General features: G+C 47.5%; 1 protein-coding gene across 1 annotated transcript; it reads right to left on the reverse strand.

Annotated features, from left to right (window-relative positions):
- Nucleotides 1–1,098: 1,098 nt before the first annotated feature.
- On the reverse strand, nucleotides 1,099–7,152 carry GPR50 (G protein-coupled receptor 50). The gene is made up of 2 exons (XM_027534271.1): nucleotides 6,890–7,152; nucleotides 1,099–4,044 (listed from the first exon to the last, which is right to left on the reverse strand). The coding sequence occupies exons 1-2, from the start codon at nucleotides 7,074–7,076 to the stop codon at nucleotides 2,504–2,506; spliced, it is 1,728 nt and encodes a 575-aa protein (XP_027390072.1). The 5' UTR covers nucleotides 7,077–7,152; the 3' UTR covers nucleotides 1,099–2,503.
- Nucleotides 7,153–20,263: the final 13,111 nt, after the last annotated feature.

Raw genomic sequence — 20,263 nt, forward strand, 5'->3', positions numbered from 1 at the left:
AGGCACCTCAGAGCAGAGTGTGAAACAAGGTTGTAAAAAAATGCCAGTAGTTTTTTTTCACCTCTCCTGTCACCTCTCAGAATCCTGCACCCAGTTGGGAGCATCGTGACCCAGCACCCTTGGTTTGAACACTTGCAATATTACCCAAAGTAAGCTCTTGAGTTACAGCAAACAGGGAGAACAAAGGAAACATGGGGCGGAGGGGGTGGGGCTCAGTGAGAGACTGCAGAGCAATTTGTGAGCACTCACATAAGCATCCTTTTTGCATATCCGGGGATACTTGGCAGGAATGTTGATGCAGAATTGGCCTGAGGTACAGCAGTCACTCTGTTGGGGCTTGAACCCCTGTAATTTGGGCATCAAACATGAAGATGACCTCAGTTTATATTTGCAGTCTGGTTAAACCTGGATCGGACAACTACATAGGTATGCATAACTCTGTGAGTCTATGTATATGTGCATGTTTTAATGTACATGTTCTTAACCAAATTGATATCCTACCATATATTACTTTGAATTCACCTTTATTTTTATAGAGTCATTTGTTTGGGGCATTACCTTGAGGTAATTAGAGATTCTTTTGAGGCCATGTTCCTGAAGCCAAGGAGGCTTGCCCAGTGGCTGGGATCTTGTCACCTAACTTCCACCCATCCTTCTGTCCCACACCCCTGTGCCTGCCCCCATTGGATCATGGCCTCTATTATTTGGTCCCAGCAGCCTGTGGAGTTGTGACATAATTGAGGCCCCACTCTACTCCTTCCATGAGGGTAAAAGAGGATCTATTTTCAGAAGCCTTGACAGGCAGGGTCCAGGAGTCCCAGAGCAGGCAGGTCATATCGTCCATTGTCACCACATCAGTGAGAAGAAGACACCACACCCAGGGAGCCCTCCTCTGCCCCCACCACAGCCGGACCAGCTCATTAAGCCACACAGCTGTGGAGAGAGGAGTCATGTGATTCAACCTGGGGTATAGCAGGGAGACTGCTTGCATCCAAGTCTCTTGTTCCCTCAAGTGGGACACATTTCCACCCACCCCTTAGCCCTCCCCATAAGTAACTCTGGTGGCAGAAGCAAATTTATCCACAAATCACACACCAAGGACACAAAAATGCTTTTATTTAATTGCTAGCACAAATACAGAATTGAATTAAGTCAGTATAATACATTTCCATTATCCTTACAAACGTCTGTACAATAAACTTTGCTTTAAGTGCTGATTTGAATCAATAATTGAGATTTTTATTAAACAATGTTTTCTTAAATTCTAGAGAAAAAAAATCGTTCCCTGGGCTGCCAACAACTTAACGCTGTGGATCACAGAACCTCCACCAACATGGTGAGCTTGGCTGATGTTGGCAAGTATTCCTCCCCATGTCCCTCCACACTCCCCACCACAGGGAGGAGGCTCAGAGGGACGGGGCACGAAAGAAAGGCTTTTAGAGAGGCACTCGTTTACAAGTTCAAGCAGTACTCCATTCACTTCTGGCTACCAGTTATTACCTCAAATTCCCTTTTGATTGAAAAAGAAAGGTGTAAAACTGACTACATAAAAACATCAAGCTGTATTAAAAAAAATCTCTAAGATAAAGAGTAGTGGTGAATTATAATATTAAAAGCATGACATAAATGATCTTAGCAACCATAAATTTGGATCTGGGGAAAAACTAGTTTATGGATGGATGTGTTTTTCTGGAACTAAGTGAAAGAAAATCCTGGCAAATATTGAAAAAAGGTAAGCAACTACAAATAATGTAAAAATATCTCATCATTTACATTCGTGTTTGACTATAAAAATCAACACCAATGTTTGAATTTTCACAAAATAGAAATGATTCGGTGCAGCCACATCCTTCCTTTTGCCATTTGGTCTCATAGGCATGAATATTTCTTTTAGTAAGATCTTATTAAGTGTGTTCTTCAGATATGGGTCATAGTTTGTTGCTGGAATTTAGAAAAACTTTTTCAAGTACTTGTACTTTATCGCAACTGCCTTTTGGATTGCCATTAAAAGTACAGTAAAGAGTTACACACTTAAACACATAAAGCTTGAAGGAAGGCTTTAACATAGAGCACCTTTACCACTGAGCATGCACTCCTCCCCCACCCCTCGAGGAATGGGAGAAGAAAGCAGAAACAAGGAGGAGGAAATGAGAGGGGAGAATGGGTTACACAGGTGTGGGGAAAAATCAGAGTCTACAAGTTCAAGGATCACTGTGGGTTCACGTTCAAACCCAGGAGGAAAGGGAAGCTCAAAACAACAGAAGTCAAATGTGAGGGAAATTTGGTAGCTCTAATAGCAAGCACACACACTCACACTTTTTCAGAGTACATAATGTAAAGGAGGAGTATGCCTGAAAAGGTGGGTGAAGCTTCTACCATGTCTGTGAGTCCATGCCCATGCACATCTGTTTGTGTGCAGATTCACTAAGCTATCTCAGTGTGCCTTACATATGCTAGGAAAACTTAAAAGTGGACCATTGCTTGGCCACTCCAAGAGCATTTTTTACACAGCCATTTCATCAGAATCAGCATCAACATCACTAAGCACAACCTCAGGGTAATCAGTGGTGACCACAGGGGGGTCAACAGTGGCAGCAGCAGCAGCGGTAGGGTACAGCAAGCTGGCAGCAGAGTCGGAGGAGTCACTGGCAGGGCTGGAGGTAGGGTCAGAGAGGTCAAAGATGTCACACTCCAGGTGGCAGGAGGCTGCAAGCTCAGAATGGCTGGCGATGACAGGCTTAGAGTGGCTAGTGGTGATGGGCTCGAGATAGTCAGGAGTGGTGGGCTCAGAGTGAATGGTAGCATGCTGGGTGTAGCCAGTGGTGGGTTTGGGGAAGCTCGTGGCAGGGCTGATGGCAGTCTTGGAGGGACCAGTGACAGGCTTGGGGTGGCTGGAGGAAGGCTTGAAATAGACAGAGTCGGCCTTGAAATAGACAGAGGAAGGCTTGAAATGGACAGAGGCTGGTTTAGGATAGACAGTGGCAGACCTGGACTGGCCCGAGGCAGACTTAGGGTGAGCAGAGGCAGATTTGCGGCGGGCAGAGGCAGACCTGGAATGGCCAGAGGCTGGCTTAGGGTGGCCAGAGACACACTCATGTTGGCCAGCTGCACCATAACCAGGTAGGGGAACATTCCGGACGCTCATCGGTATTTCCTCCACAGCAGGACAGGCACGGGCACGGTCTTGTTCACGGGCTTGTGCACGGGCATGGGCACGGGCGTGGGCACGGGCTTGGGCCTCCTGCATCTCACGGACATCAGTGAGGAGGCCAGAGAGGAACAGGACAGGATGCCGCATCGCGTGGAAGATGGTCCAGTATTCTCTTCGGAAATTCTCATTGAGGACACCATAGATCACCGCGTTGAGGCAGCTATTGAAGTAGGCTATAAAGTAAGCTGCAAGATAAACCCAGTTGGGGATCTTGTCTGCCATCTCCTTTGGACTGACAGCCACCAGAACAGTGAGCGCATTGATAGGGCACCAGCACACTGCAAAGAGGAGGAAGATCACAAACATGGTTAGAAAATTGCGAACCTCAGCAAGCTGGTTGTTCGGGTTCTGTCCAGCCGGGTCACGGGCTGCCAGCACTTTGGTCCAGATCTTCATGTAGCAGAAACCCACTATGAGCAGAGGAAGGACAAAGTGGATGCAGACAATGGTCACAGCAAAGGCGGGGTTATTCACATAGTTAAAGATGCAGGTGTAGGTGCGAGGATCATACTCGATGGTGCCAATGTACATGTTGGGTAGGACAGCCAGAAGGGTCATGATCCAGGTGACAGCCAGATAAATGCAGGTATTGCGCACACTAAAGATGCGCTCATACTGGAGGCTGTGGCAGATGTAGCAGTAACGGTTGATGGCGATGGCCATGATGTTGAAGATAGAACCGACCACACTCAGGCCTGTGATGAACCCCACCATCTGGCACTGTAACTTGCTGAGATCCCAGCCGCCGATGGCCATGGCATGTAGCATCAGAGGATAGGGGTAGACGGCCACCAGAATATCAGCCACAGAGAGGCTAACCACAAAGACGTTGCCTGAAAAACATATAGGGGTGGAGGGGCAGAGGAAAGACAGAGAGGAATAAATGGTTAAGTTTCAGAAAGCTACAAATGTAAGCTGGAGGGAAAGGCCAGCTGGAGTGACAACTTAGAACTCTAGAATTCTTTCAGAGAAATACAGTCGTGTTTTTATTTTTAGTTACAAGCATGTCCCAAGTGGTTTTGATGCACAAGCTCAAAAGGTTCAAGCTCCTGTCCTTTCACCAAGTTTTTTTTTTTCCTTCAGAGAACGTCATCGCTGCTTTGGGAAAGAAGTGAAGTTACCACAGAACGAGCCTGCTGGGGGGACCTTCACACTCCCCCACACATGGACAGACCCGCGGACACTATTTTAAACAAAAACAAAAAGGCAGACACTATTTTAAACAAAAACAAAATGCAAACTTTTGGCGAGGGGAGTAGGAAGGGAGCACTGGGTGCTAGATGGTGCAGTCCGTTGTAAACAGGCTAGAGGGTGGTGATGAGTTTGGAGGACTGTCAGGAAGTCTCAACCTCGCCTACCCAAAAACATAAATTTGCCCCCTGCCTTCTCTAACTTACGCATTTACAACAGCAAACGCGCCTAAAGAGAACTGCCTGAGAAAGGGCATTAGAGGCCGTCCTTGTCTTAAGCAGTCTTTCCCAGCGGGATCAGACAAGAATCTCAGACCTAACCCTGTAAATACTTACCATTTCCCAGGTAACGTAAGAGTAAAAACTGAGGCGGGTGAGGTAGGAAGGCCCTATAAAATTTTGTCTTGAGAAATAGTGAGCAAGGAGGGCGGGGCGGGGGGATAATCAGAAAAATCTCTGCAAGGATCAGAAGAGCCTGCTCCTCGCGGGTCCCGGTGCAGAGCCCTGTCATCAGCAAGTTCGCTCCCCTACACACGGGCTCCGGCGCACGGCCCCAGGCTTTACTGGAGCTAAATATGAAATGGGGGAAGGGGAGACATGCCCCCACTCCTGTTTCGTAGGGCGGCGATAGGAACGCTGTTTGTAAAACCTGTAAGGTCAAAGTGCAGGCGCCGATCCCTTTTTCTGGGAACACCTCGTTGCTAATGAGAATTGGTTTGGCAAAATACTGCACTTCATCTTGGACTGGGAGAAAATGAGCACTTTTAAAAAGGCAAAGGAATGGCTCCTTCTGACCGCTTCCGCCCGCGCTGCCAAAGTGGGGCCTCAGTGCTTCTACCCAAGACGTTCTTTCTAGGGTTTTCCCTCAAAGTCATCATATCAGAGAAGAAGAGAAGCAAAGCCTTGAAAACAAAACCACGACAACCAAAACACCTTTATTTCAATTATAGAAAGAAAGGAAGGAGAAGAAGGAAAGAAGACAAAACGGACTTTGCAGGCGCGTTCCCCCCTGGGGCGCTCCGGCTTTGGGCAACTTTGGACCTCACTGCTGAGGTGCAGGTGAGATGCCAGCGGGCGGCCCCGCGCCTCTGGGGAACAGCGGAGAAATCAGACACACCCATCAGAGTTTAAAAGAAAACTTTTCGTGACTGTGCTCCTCTATGCCTCTAGAAACTTGTATGGTGTTTGTGATTCCTCGTCCAAGCAAAGTAATCTCGCAGAGATTGGCGCCCTTCTATCCCTGGCACCCCTTTGGCCCGGGTCCCGTCGGTGCCCATCCCCTTCAGATCCCATCCCCTTGCTCCCCTCTGCCCTCGAGCCCCAGCCAGCCAGGATCTAGGCGGCGGAGACCCTGGGCGCTACCCCCTCCCTCCGGGAGCCGGAGCAGGGTTTTTGGGCCCCTTCGCCCCTCCTCCGCCTCCCCCTCCCAAAAGTCCTCTCCGGCCCAACCTGCAAACGTTGCTCGCTGGCCCGCCCTGTCCGCCGTCCCCGCCCCGGGCACACAGCGCCCAGCAGCCTCCTGCACGGTTTACCGGGCCCGCTCGCAGCCGTCCCCCTCCCCTTGCCACTGGCGAGCCACGAAGGGAGTCTGGATCTGCGCTCCGCCCCATCCCAGATCCCCGCGCTTTACGGTCTCCCTGTGGTCCCCCACTACGCCGTCTGAGCTCTCCCGCAGCCTTCCAGCGATCCTTATCGGTTCTGCTGTCTTCTGTGCCCCCAGGACGCCGAGTTCCCAAACCTTTCCGCCGCCTCGTCCTGCGACCCCCGACATCTCGCTTACGGACTTCGGGATCTCTGCTGCAGCCGCTGCCGCCGCCTGCTGCGCCCAGCCGCCCTCTCGCCTCTCTCTGCCGTGCGCCCTGGGACGGGCGGACAGAGCTCGGCTCCGGAGGGCTCAGACCGCCCTGATCCACACTCAGACTCGAGGGGTCTGCGCTCCGCCGCCCGGGAGCCGCCCTGTAGCCACAGGGCTTAGGCGAGCGGGGGCTCAGCCAGGCTTGGGCTCCACCGCCGCCGCGCCGCGCTGCGCTCTGGCAAACGCCGCCTCGGCCGCGGAGAACTTAACTTTACCGGAGCGAGTCGCAACCCCGCTGGTCCCTCCGCGTCAATTCCCCCCGCGCTGCCTCGCCGCGGCCACCTCTTCTGCGGCGTCCGACTCGGCGTGCTGTCCCCGGGCGGCCGCTGGACTCTCCGCTCGGATGCCGGCTCCCTCTGCATCAGGTTCCCGACGGGGCAGGACTCGGCGGTCTGCCGCGCACCTCGGGGACCTGAGATTTGCACTTGGACGCCCAGAGCTTCTCCAAACGTCCGCAGCCTGGAGAAGCTCTAAGTTGATGAGACCTCCCCCCTGGCAGAATATCACCACCGCGATTCGCCGGGACATGGGAAGCAGGGCCGTCCACACGTTCCCTATTCCATGCACCCAAACTAACACCCTAGGGGTTGGAAGTGGCTGCACCGTGGGTAGGGAGAAGGAAGGGGGTCTTACCAGAGTTTCGGAGCTTCTTGTTCTTCGACACAGCCAAAATGACCATGGAGTTGCCAATCAGGTCTACGACGATGGTGATAACCATTGCACAGAACATAAAGACGATTAGAGCCGGTGGGTAGTCCGGTTGTGGCAGTTTGCAGCCGATACAGCCGTATGGGGTAGGGACCGCCAGGGTGCGTCCCATGTTGCTGCTGAGGATCGTTAGGTCCTCCCAGCCAGGTCCGGACAGCGAACACCTGTTCTGTTGCTGGGAGCTTCGGAAAAGCTGCCACCCCTGCGAGAGTCTGAGAGCAAATGACAGCATTCCCGCCCCTCTCCGATGAGCTTTTAAAGCCTCAAGAGGTGGCTAGCTCCACCCCAAACCCCTCCCTCTGACCAATCAGAGCTCCCTGACCGCCCCCTCTTTGATCTCTAACTGGTTTTGGACAAATCCAACGCGAGGTGTCGTCTTGCTTCCGACTGCCTTCTTTGTGCTTTGCCTCTAGCCGGTCCCCCTCCCACCACCGTCCCCAGGTACCCTGCATCGTGACCAGCTCGGAATCCACCTCCCCGCACCAGCCACTGCGCATCCGTTTCTAGCAAGTTCTCCCTCCCTCTCCATACGCAAACACCCGGGCACAGCCCTGTAGTTTGCAGAACAGGGCAATAGAGTCCCTCTTGGGGTCCAGGGCCAACCCAAGCCAGTCTGAAGCCCCTAACAGAGTGTGGGGGCAGCCAGTGGCCCTTTGAATCATAGATATTCACCCCTGCAGTGTCCTTGAGAAGTTCCTCCCATCCTATTACTTTTGCCTGTTCAAAGCCTTCTGTACTGTGTGGGAAGCAGAGGACAGCTGCTGCCGGCGGCTTCCATCCCCAATCTGCATCCCAATCTCTACGGAACTTATCCCAACTCCAGTGCCTGGCAGGAGCTGGTTGACTCCCTTAGCGGCAGCGGTGGGTGGCCACTCAGTCCAGTCCCAGACTTGTGTTCTCCTTAAGGAGATGGCCCCTATGCCAGGCTCTGGGAGCAGAGTTTGTACTCTGGGAGTGAGGGGAGGTCGAAAGGAGTCGCTTGCTCCCAACTCTGGGACAAGTGAGAGTGTGAGCGCATCCTTTTCCCGCTGCCTGGTACCCTGGAGGCTGCTCTGGGAGAAAGTTAAACGGGGGCGGGGGGCGGGAAGCCCTTCTCTTGGACTGCCGCTGCTCAAAAAGAAACCCTAGGCTAGCGGCTCCGACTCCCGTTTCCTCTCTAGGTGCCCCGCACGCTTAACCGAGTGGCGCGGGGCGCTTGATGAGCTCCGGGAGCTACGCCGGAGCGGCGGGACAGGCGCGGAGATGCCGGGCTATGCAACCCAGAAGCCCCCGGCAGACCAGCGGCCCCGCCCCAGGCATAACTCCTCTCGGTCCTTTTCCTTTGCGGGGGGTCTCATTTCGACCTCAACTGGGTCGGGCCGCCCCCTCGGCCCCGCGGATCTCCATCCCCAGGAGTCACAGTTCCCTGTGGTGCACCCAGGCTCTCGGAGCTCACAGGCCACGCGAAATCCGAGAGGTTCCGGCTCTATATAGGGGGGAGATTCGGATACTCGGTTCCTCAACGACCTTGGTCTTGGGGGTAGATTTCGTGCCAGCTGCTCAAAGTTACGACTCTGATTGAGAAGTCTCCCAGACAATTTCAGCAAACACCTTGAAACTTGTCCCAGACTTGGCTGCAGTGGGGTAGAGGGGGTTGCACTGTCCCGGAGCGCCACCGTCTGGATGGTGGGGGGCGGGGCGGGGGAGAAAGGCTGGGGGGATGTTTCCGCAGATGACTTCAACATTCAGGGACCTTTAAGGGAAAGACAGACGAGACGGAAAAAATCAAGATCGCATGCACCTTCTCTAGTTGAGAGGTCCAAACTAGTAATGTGTCCTCTTGTTTGTTTGAACATGAACGCCTCACCCGCATTCTGCGCACGCTGAGAAGGGAATCTGCAAGAACAATCTTCTGCCTGGAGTCTTTTCTCATTCAGTATCTCACTGCTCCGCGTCGCCTGGAGCCCCGGCCGCGCGCAGTCAGGGCCAAACTCAGCCAGGATTCGAGATAAACGCAGTCCCCCAACAGGCTCCGATGTCTCCTCTAGGCAACCATAAGCTCCTAAAAAGAGGCCAAAGCCGAAAGCTCGTCTGCACCGTGAAGTCGTTCGTTCACATCTGGCTGCTAATGCAGGTTTCCCAAGGGTTTAGATCCTTTTACTTGTAGCAAAGAATGGTTTTAAATTCAAGTAAATAAAAATTTGAATGAAAAAAGAAACCAGCATTCTAATGACTTAAGGCACTGGAGCGTTCCCTACCCTACCCACTGCCCCCACCCCCCAAAAAAAAATTGTAAAGGGAGCTGGCAAACTGTTATCCAGTGCACTGTCCTTCTGAGATCAGATGGCCCCAGAGCTAGTGGAGGCCAAGGACAGTGGGGATTCTAGATGGACTGTGGCCTAGACTTCCTTGGGACTGAGGAATGAGCAGGACAGAGGGTCACCTGGTCCGTGGCCCCTGCCCCTGTTCCAGTATGGCTTGATCATAACCTCGTGGGGCTTGGATGTTTCCATACCAGACAAGTGGACAAGGCAACGATTTTAATAATGGGGGTAAGAGAATTCTGCATCTGGCTAATTTTCTTATTTTTATGAATTATCTTAAAAAAAATTCTGAAAATAGTCCCAATCCTAAGAAAAACAGATGGATATCAAATCCGTTATGTGGATACCTATGAAGAAGAAAGCCAGTCAGGTTCTGAAAGGGTAGGGCAAGCTCCATGTGCAATTATATTGGAACAGTTAAGGGGGGAGATTTTTACTGAGTAGAGGGCAGTGTATATGGTTTATTTAAGCTTCCAAAAGGTTTTGAATTGTGTCTTTCTAAAAGACCTGCTAGGAAGTGCTAATAATTGAAGATGGAGAGAAACACTTTACTGGGGATTTGCAAGCTATTAGGATATAGATTCAAAACAGAGCAGAACTTGGACATTCCCTGGGGATCCCAGGAAAACCTTGCAAACCCATATGGAGGTTGGGAAGCTTTGAGAAAATGCAACAGATAGCAGACAGAGAATTGTATGGAGAGTTTGCAGTCCTGGAACCCAGCGGGGTCCCAAGGTGATCCTTTCCCTTAGGTCACTTATTATGAGATTAGGGAGACTACACAGTCTCCCAAAGGACCCCCAGCACTGAAAGCTCAGCCATTCCGGTCAGAGGTGGTGCCAAGGGGCGTTCTGTACAGAAGGTTGATATTAAAAGATTTTCCCCCTCTTCTTGTTGATACAGAAACCTTTCATCTCAGCCTCCACATTTCTCATCTTGTTTAAGGTGTTTTATTGAAGTACACTTAATTTACAAGATTGTGTTAGTTCCAGGTGTACAGCAAAGTGATTCAGTGATTCATGTGTTCTTTTTAGATTCTTTTCCATTAAAGGGCATTACAGGATATTAAGTATAGTTTCCTGTGCTATACAGTATGTCCTTGTTGTTTATCTATTTTATAGATAGCAGTGTGTATATATTAGTCCCAAACTCATAATTTATCTCCCCTCCCCCAAATTTCTCATCTTTTTAAAACTGAAGATCAGGGTGGGACTGGCAGTCAGGGTGGCAGCTGGCAACTTGGCATTCTCTTTAAAAAGTGAGTGAGAGCAAGCGAATGATTTTTTTTTCTGCACACACAATGATAGTGAAACATCTTCAGATCTCTTACTATGGAGGCAATGGCAGAAGGTTACCTTGCATCATACTTCTAGGCTCTCCGTTCACCCTCTAGTACTATAATGATACCTCGCTTGTAATTAGTGCCTTGTAAGTTAAAATAAGCACTTTACACTTTTCAAATCCCATCAGGGATATATTCTCACAGCAATGCCATTTAACAGGTGGGGAAACTGAGGCACCGAGAGGAGAAAAGACTTCCCCAAAGCCATGCCAACGTCAATGGAGGAGCCCAGGCTTAAACACTTAAACACAGGCCCAATATCCTCTCAGCCCAGGGCCTTTCTCCCACAACCCAACTTCATAAGATAGTGTTTTGCTCTGAGACTTGATTGGGTGGGTTCTGTGTTCTCCTTTTTGTTATTGTTCTATTTTTTGTTTGATTATTTTTATCGAGATATATTCATATACCATATTCAACTTTTTCAAGTGCACAGTTGAGTGTGTTTTCTGTACAGTCCCTAAGGTGTGTAACCATCATTACTATCAATATTAAGTTTCAGAACATTTCCTTCAACCTGAAAAGAAACTCTGTATCCATCAGCAGTCCCTTCCCATTGCCTCCAACCCCCCAGCTCCTAGCAATCACTAATCTGATTCGTGTCTCATATACATAGAATAGTACAAAACGTGGCCTTTTATGTCTGGTTACTTTCCCTTAGCATAGTATCTTCAAGGTTCATCCATGTTGTAGCATGTATTAGTGCTTCATTCCTGCCTATGGCCATATAGTATTCCACAGATGGAGAGACCACATTTTGTTTATCTAATCATCCATCAGTGGATCTTGGAACTATTTCTGAAGTGAAGTGAAAGTCGCTCAGTCATGTCCAACTCTTTGTGATCCCATGGACTATACAGTCCATGGAATTCTCCAGGCCAGAATATCGGAGTGGGTAGCCTTTCCCTTCTCCAGGGGATCTTCCCAACCCAGGGATCAAACCCAGGTCTCCCACATTGCAGGTAGATTCTTTACCAGCTGAGCCACAAAGGAAGCCTATTTCTACTTTTCTACTTTTTGGCTATTATGAGTAATGTTGCTATGAACATTTTGAGTTCACTTTCAGCCCCCAAGCAGCCACTGGCCCAGGAAAGACAGAGGGCTTCTGAGTGCCAGTTCACACCTCCTCTCTCACCCTGGGAGGGTAGCACAGCCAAGGACTGGGAGCCTCCGAACTTCTCTGACCTTACTGGACCCTGTGCTGAAGCCGCATGAGAGCATTGATCATCGATTTAACATACAGAACGTGGCAAAATGAGAATTTGGGGCAAACCCAGTAAGAGTGAAAATGTCTTTCAGTTTGGGTACAAGCAAACATAGTCCATTTGTTCTTAAACCTTTGGGGGGTGTCTTATCTCCTCTTGGGATGGTACACAGCAGTCTGGAAGGTGCTCAGCTCATCTAGTCCCTACTACCCGCACTGTTCCTACCCCAGCACCGAGCAGATGCCTGAGGCATGGAGGGCATTGACCCAATTCTTGAATATGAAAACAAGCTTGGACCCAGCTCTGCCACTGGTCAGCTGCATGAGCTTGCACATGTGACTTAGCCTCTCTGTCTCAATTTCCTCAGCTATAAAATGAAAATAATAATAGGGCCTCATAACTCATCCTAGAATGGGTGCGAGAGTTAAATAAGACAATATATGCAACCACTTAGAACACTCTCAAGAACGGAGTAAGCATTCAATAACCACTAGTTGTTATTCTCCTTATTCTGAACATTTCTAATACTCTATAAGCTCTATTTGGTTACACTTCCATAGAGGACAGAGCCTCTTTGAGACATCAGAGACTCTGACCTCAGCTGGCTCTTGCCTCTAGGCTCTAGTTCCTAACAGAAGCCACCCAATGGGCACTTACCACCATCCCAGTCCACCATGACATGTGACAGTGTGTTAGATGGAAAGGGACATACAGAGGGACTCACCTTTTCACTGGTACCTGAGATGAATCACTGATATGATTCGTGTATTTTCCATTAGAAGGAAGAATCAGATTTCTTTTTTATTAATTTTATTGGAGTATTGTTGCTTTACAATATTGTGTTAGTTTCCACTGTATAGCAAAGTCAATTAGCCATCAAGTTCCAAGTGAAAGTCGTTCAGTCGTGTCCTCCTCTTTGCAACCCCATGGACTGTAGCCTGCCAGGCTCTTCTATCCATGGAATTCTCTGGTCAAGAATACTGAAGTGGGTAGCCATCCCATTCTGCAGGGGATCTTTCCAACCCAGGGCTCGAACCCAAGTATCCCACATATATCCCCTCTTTTTTGGATTTCCTTCCCATTTAGCTCAGCACAGAGCACTGAGTAGAGTTCCCTAAACTACACAGTAGATTCTCGTTGACGGTGGTTTAGTCGCTAAGTCATTTCTGACTCTTGCCATCCCATGGACTGGGAACCTACCAGGCTCTTCTGTCCATGGGATTCTCCAGGCAAGAATACTAGATTGTCATTTGGAGTGGATTGCCATTTCTTTCTCCAGGGGAGATTCTCATTAGTTATCTATTTTATACATAGTGTCACTAGTGTATATATCAGAGAGAGCAATGGCACCCCACTCCAGTACTCTTGCCTGGAAAATCCCATGGATGGGGGAGCCTGGTGGGCTGCAGTCCATGGGGTCACTAAGAGCAGGATACGACTGAGCGACTTCACTTTCACTTTTCACTTTCACGCATTGGAGAAGGAAATGACAACCCACTCCAGTGTTCTTGCCTGGAGAATCCCAGGGACGGGGGAGCCTGGTGGGCTGCCATCTATGGGGTCACACAGAGTCGGACACAACTGAAGCGACTTAGCAGCAGCAGCAGTGTATATATGCCAATCCCAAGCTCCCAATTCCTCCCACCCTGCTTCCCTTCTTGGTGTCTATACGTTGGTTCTCTACATCTGTCCATTTCTGTTTTGCAAATAAGATCATCTACACCATTTTGTAGGTTCCATATTTGAGCCACCAGGGAAGCCCATATGCATTAATATACAATGTTTGTTTCTGGATTTCTTGACATACTCCATGGAAGATGGTTGGTCTAGAGGCAGGTCAGACCTGAAGTCCACAGCAGGCTGAGGAAGCTGGGTTTTGGCAGAGCATAGGACCAGCCCAGGCTGAGGAAGGTCTAGTTCCAGATCGAGGGTGGCCTGCAGGACTCCAGGGGCAAGACTGGAATCTCAAAGGATTTAGGCACGAATCAAGCCACTGGAAAGGGGAGCCAGCCAGGTCATGACATCCACCAGCTCAGGAGCAGTTTGGGGCAGGAGATTTGTTTTCCTAAACAGACTATGTCTGGTCACATTTACATTACCAACTTGGAGACACTGTTCAGATTTGTTAAATGAACAAGAGAATGATTGTCCTCTCCAAATCCTCTAGGCTTAATTCATCATGGCTAGGACCACTTTATCTTCTCTCCTTGTTGAGTCATTAGAAGGAGAAAGACTCATCCATTTTCTTTAGCACAATCAGGGACTCACCAAAACAATTAGCACCCAGTATTTCCAGGATCCAAGTGCCTGATAAATACTCCAGGTTAGGTGGTGCAAATCAAAGACTTACCAGGGAGAGGAGAAGCACATTAATTACTTGTAGTAACACATGGACTCCTGTCCCCTTATTCAATTTACCTGATAATTAGAGTTTAATGAATAATATCCATTTTCCTAGCTGCTCATTCTAGCCAAGCATAATCACCCGTGCGTTTAAAGACTGTCCCTCTTATTAATCAACCTTATGACTTCTGGTGCAATAAGCAGCTTGTCCCAGGGGCTCTGGTTTAGCTCCCTCTATTGCAAAGCATAGGACATGGGAACCCATCAGAGCCCAAGCCCATCCTCTTCCTCCCCAGTGGGTTCACTCAGCCCCTAATGCTGGCTAATGTGTGGGTGTCCTTCTGAGGAGCCAGCCATGGTTCTGAATGCTGTGTTCACATATTCGCATTCACTCCTGACAATAGTCCTATGAGATGGGCACAATGACTATCCCTGTTTCACAGATAAAGAAGCTGAGGCCAGAAAGGTTATGTCACTTGTTCCAGATTGCACAGGAAGTCTAGCTTGGGTGGTCTGACTCCAGAGTCTGTGGCTTCCCCAAGGTACCTCACTGATTGCAGGCCTTGTTCTTGGCTCTATGGTTCTGCTTCTCAAACTGAGTGCAAGTTAGAGGCACCAGGACTCCTTAGGGAAAATTCCGCTTTCAAAGGCTGTCCCCTAGAGATTCTGATTTGGTAGGTCTGGGGTGGAGCCCCGGAATTTGCATGTTTCCCAAGTGCCCCAGGTAATTCTTGAGTCAAGGGTCCCAGGGACCCCTCTTAGAAAAACCCTGCTCTTACCACCCAGGCTTACCCCTAGCTCCTGGCAACTGAAGGAAGTCTAGACCTGGCAGTCAGTGACTCAGAGCTCAGGCTGCTCCTGAGACTGAGATCCTGCTGGGACTTTGCATGAGTGCATGTGTGCATGCTAAGTTGCTTCATTTGTGTCTGAGTCTTCGTGACCCCGTGGACTGTACCCCACCAGGCTCCTCTGTCCATGGGGATTCTCCAGGCAAGAATACTGGAGTGGCTTGCCATGCCCTCCTCCAGGGGATCTTCTTGACCCAGGGATCGAATCCATGTCTCTTACATCTCCTGCATTGTCAGTCAGGTTCTTTACGACTATATACCTGTTCTAGTTCATAAACTCCTGGCCCAATGCCTGAGGATAACCTGTTCAGCTCCCTGGTAATAGGGCCACCTTGCTGCCAGAGGCCTGACCACACCCCCTTCCTGCTGTCACCTGGTGGCCTGCTGAGGGGAGTTGCCTATGTTAGCAGATGAAAATATACCATGTCCAGTTGAAATTGAATTTCTAATAAATACTAGCAAAATCTTACTATTATGAGTATGTTCTGTGCCATATTTGGGCATTCTTATACTACAAAATATCCATTGTTTATTGGAAATTTAAGTGTAACTGGGCATCCTATATTTTATCTAGCAACCCCATGACTGAGCCTAAATAAGTCAAACATGAGGACTTGGCATTGGCTGCTAAAGAGCCTTCCTTCCTCTCACACTTTTCCCTCAGAAAGGGGCTTGGTCAGTTCTGAGCAGCAGACTGTTGATTCAAGCTGGAGGAGCCCTGTTTGCCCCGTGGCTATCATCTGGCCATCTTGTCTCCGGTAGATACTGACTGTGCATGTTTCCTGATCGCTTTATTCAGCATCCTCCATCTGCACCGGAGATTCCTGAGCCATCCTAAAAGAAGTCCTTGCCTCTCATTCACCTGAGATACCCAGCACTATGGGGCTGTCCCTCTGAGTAGCAGCTTGGCTACAAGTAGACTCCTGTGCTTTAAGGTATTGACATTTCCATGTTTTGTTTTGTTTTTTCAGCTAATATTTGATACCATTGCCTGTTCTCTATAGATGACATCTTAAAGGTATAGTAAGTATCTCTCAGAACCTCAGTTTTAGATGCCCTGGAAGATGTAGGTTTGTGGGATTCTTTGCAGGACTCTTCCCAGAGAATTTTGTATAACCCATTTCACCTATAGTCAGGTCATCTCAGGGCTGCCTCCAAATTTGGTGAACTTCCATCTAGCTATTTTTACATGATGTTATTGGAAAAGACCCTGATGCTGGGAAACACTGAGGTCAGGAGAAGGAGACGACAGAGGATGACATAGTTAGATGGTATCACTGACTCGATGGAACATGAGTTTGAGCAAACTCCGGGAGGTGGTGATGGACCGGGAAACCTGGTGTGCTGCAGTCCATGGAGTCACAAAGAGTGAGACATGACTGAGTGACTGAACAACAACAATAACTGACAAGCAGTTAGGAAAAAATGTTACTTTCACTTAATTTAGTCACCTTAGCCACCAGATCAGGTCAGGACTGTCTAATGTTCCTTCTGTGTCCGTCTCAGGCAGAAGGAGGTCCATGAGTGAAAGGTGGGAAATGGTGCCTGGAGAGGAGGGCATGTGGAGGGCCAGTCAAGGAGACATGGCTGCCTAGAATATTAAAGAAATGAGGGACGAACTGCAATGAAACGACCATTTGCTTGTAGAGTCACTAAAGGAAATCTTTGGAACTTTCTGTAAAGGGAGTCAAATGAGGAAACAATCCTACACTAGCCCAAGTCAAAAAAAGGGCCAGGCCCTCACAGGTGCTTCTGTTTGTTCATTGCTGAGGCTGACATCAATTTGGCAGGACCCAAGGCCCCAGGTAATTAGATCAAGGCGATTACTGTGTTCCAGGGACACTTGGGTGCACTGAGTTCTCATCTGGAACAGAAACCATAGGCATTTTGGAGCCTCTTCCTTCTGCCTGACCTGAAAGACTCTGATCTGAGGGGGCACCTGATGGAGTAAGTGTCAAAAAGAAGCCCCTGGGATTTCCCTAGCGGTCCAGTGGTTGAAACTTCAGGCTTCCAGTGCAGGGGCTAAGGGTTCAATCCCTGGTCAGGGAACTAAGATTCCATATGCTGAGCAGTAAAGCCAATAAATAAATCAAATAACTTTTTTAAAAAAGAAGATTCCTGCCTGCCCTGCATCTTCAGAACGCCTCCTGACAATATGCTAGGAATTCTGGCACTTCTGAACCCTCTTAAACAGATATTTCGTATTTAAGTTTCACTTTCTAATCAAACTTATCTTACCTTCCAGCCTTGTTTTCCCATTGTGTTTCCTGTTCTCCCTGAGGCACATTCATTTTCACAAAATAACAACAACAACAACAACAACAACAAAGCTTTTTTGTGTGACTTTCCCTCCTCTTGGCATTCCCTTTGGTATTTAATGAAAAACTCAAGTAATTTGACTGGAGAGAGTTTTGAAGTGATCATCATGCCCTTTCCTTCACCCTGTGGCCCTAGTCGCCATATTCTTCAGTCTTGGAGAAGGAAGACTTCTGCACCTACCTAGCCCTTCACCAGACAGACAGAACGCAGCAGCCCAGCCTCCATGCTCAGTGATAATGGCAACAGTCCCTCCTTATCAATGGCTTCCAAGTATCAGGCGTGGGGCCTCTTCTCATTTCTTCCTCACCACAGACGAGAAGGATGGCAATATTATGAGGAAATAGAGGCTCAGAGTGGGAGGGGGGCTCCCTTCGGGTACATTCTCTCCTTGCTTTCACTTTCTCACTCTTCCTCTTCATCCCCCCAGCCAGGATAGACCCAGGCTCTCATGGTGGGGGTGCGGACTGGCACTGGACGTGTCTGAGATAAGGAGAGTTTGGGGGGCTTCCCAAGTGGCTCAGTGGTAAAGAATCCACCTGCCAATGCAGGAGACACAGGAGACATGGGTTCAATCCCTGGGTCGGGAAGATCCCCTGGAGAAGGAAATGGCAATCCCCTCCAGTATTCTTGCCTGAAGAATTCCATGGACAGAGGAGCCTGGCTGGCTATAGTCCATGGGGTGGCAAAGAGTCGGACGCAACCGAGCACACTCGCATGCGTGCTAGGAAGAGTTTACCCTGGGGTTGGAACTGACTAATTAAACGCTTTCCCTCTGCCTGCTTGGTGATAGAACCCTGAGATCCTAGGCCTCACACAGGCCTTGGAAGGCCATCTTAGTTCCACCTAGTTTTCTCTATAGCAGCCACTCCAGTGTGAAATGCTCAGGCCCAGGCTCTACCGCTGGACCACAAGTGCTGAACCAAGAGACTGGTTTGGCATGAAATGCCTTCCTCTGCTGCAAGCTGTGCTTCATGACTCCCATATGAAGACATGGGTATGGGAACCTGGGACATTCTTTCAAGCTCTCCTTTGACCTTGCCTTTGGTTAGTAATATGTAACTAGGAGTAGGTTGGGCTGTTTCTTCTTGCCAAGATAAGAAGTTCTCTCCTTCCAGGCTCAGTTACCAAGAGCTACTTTTGGGCTGCATTTTGTGAAATGCATCTGATATATAGTTTTCTTTATGGAAGATATTGATTAATTACTGATTAAACTTCTTTGATGACTATAGTACTGTTCAAGTTTCTATTTCTTACATCCTAGGAATAAATCCTTCTTGGTCATGGTGTAAAAATTGTTTTAATATGCTGTCAAATTTGGTTTGCTAGTAATTTTTTAACATTATTTGCATCAATTTCTTTTTTAATATTGTCTTCGGTTTTGTATCAGGTTGATGTTGGCCTTATAGAAGGAGTTTCTTAAGTGTTCTGACATCTTCAGTTTTGAGGAGAATTTAATTCTTCTTTAAATGGTTGAATTCACTGATATGACAGATGGAAACCAGTCTCTCAAGGAGCTGGCAAACAGCTTAGAGAGTTGCTATTTCAGTTCACTAGGCTCTCTCTGTTTCATGGAATGGCACTTGGGCTGGACTGCAGCTCCCCTAAACAACAGCAAAAGGGCAAGCATTAGTAAAAATGCCATGAAATTTCCTACTGTTTTAGATGCTGTTTTTTTTCCTTGATTTGGCATTGGCTTGGTTGCTATAGACCTTTGATTGATTTATAGAACTCCTATAAAGTTATTTTAGTCTGTTTCTAGTTGTTTCTTTGTATTTCCATTGGAATATGAGAACCTGGAGCTTCCTGGATGGCCGTGTTCTTAGTGTCAATTTCCTGGGAATTTATCCATTTCACCTACTTATCAAACATATTGACACAAAGTTGTTTATATAACCCTTCATTTCTGTGCAAATGTAGTGATATAATTTTATTCATTCTAAATCTTTGTTATCAGTGCACTCTCTTTTATTCTTCATCAACTTCTTCAAAAGTTTGTATTTCTGATTTCTTTCAAAACTTTTGTCCTCTTCGACCTCTCCATTATGTGCTTGATTTCTGGTTCATTCACTTCTGTTTTTATCTTCATTATTTTATCATTTCTCCTTTTGAGGAGATTAATTTGCTCTTCTTTACTCATTTTTTAAATGGATGCCTAGATATTAATTTTACTCTTTTTTCTTTTTCTAATATACCCATTTAAGGTTATAAATTTCACTCTAAGCTGTTTGTTAGTTGCATTCCACAATGTTTAATATATAACATTTCCATTATTATTAAGATCTAGTTATCTTTTTTCCCTTAAAATACCTTTTGTGACTCACGGGTTATTCAAAATTATATTTCTTAATTTCCAAACATATACAGGCATACTAGGAATTCTTTTGCTGTTGACTTTACTTCTATCATAGTCAAAAACATGTTGTATATGATTTAAGCCTTTTAAATTTGTCAAGCCTTGCTTCCTGGCCCCAAATATGGTCAATGTTTATGACTGTGTGCTTAAAAATAGTATGTATTCTGCAACTCCTGAATGCAGTCTTCTGTATATGTACGTTAGGACAAGTTATAACCATGTTATTTTAATCTTTTGTATCACTTTTTGTCTTTTTTGGTTCATCAATTTATAAGCAGTGTATTACAATCTATCACTGTGACTGTGAATTAATCAATTTCCATTTAATAGTTCTGGAAATTATTACTTTATGTATTTTAACTTTCTGTTATTACTTCCACATACATTTCTAATCATTATTGAAGTTTCTATCATTACAAAAGAATTCTATACTTAATTATGCTTTCTGCCTTAAAGTCTATTTTGTCTGATATTAAGACACCCAAACCAGCTTCCTTTTAGTTAGCAACATCATAGTATTTTTCTATCCTCTTAAAATTTCAATCTTTTTTATTTATTTTCTAGATGAGTCTCTTATAAATAGCATTTG

Source organism: Bos indicus x Bos taurus, chromosome X (genome assembly GCF_003369695.1).
Source record: "Bos indicus x Bos taurus breed Angus x Brahman F1 hybrid chromosome X, Bos_hybrid_MaternalHap_v2.0, whole genome shotgun sequence".
NCBI classification, from domain to species: Eukaryota; Metazoa; Chordata; class Mammalia; order Artiodactyla; family Bovidae; genus Bos; species Bos indicus x Bos taurus.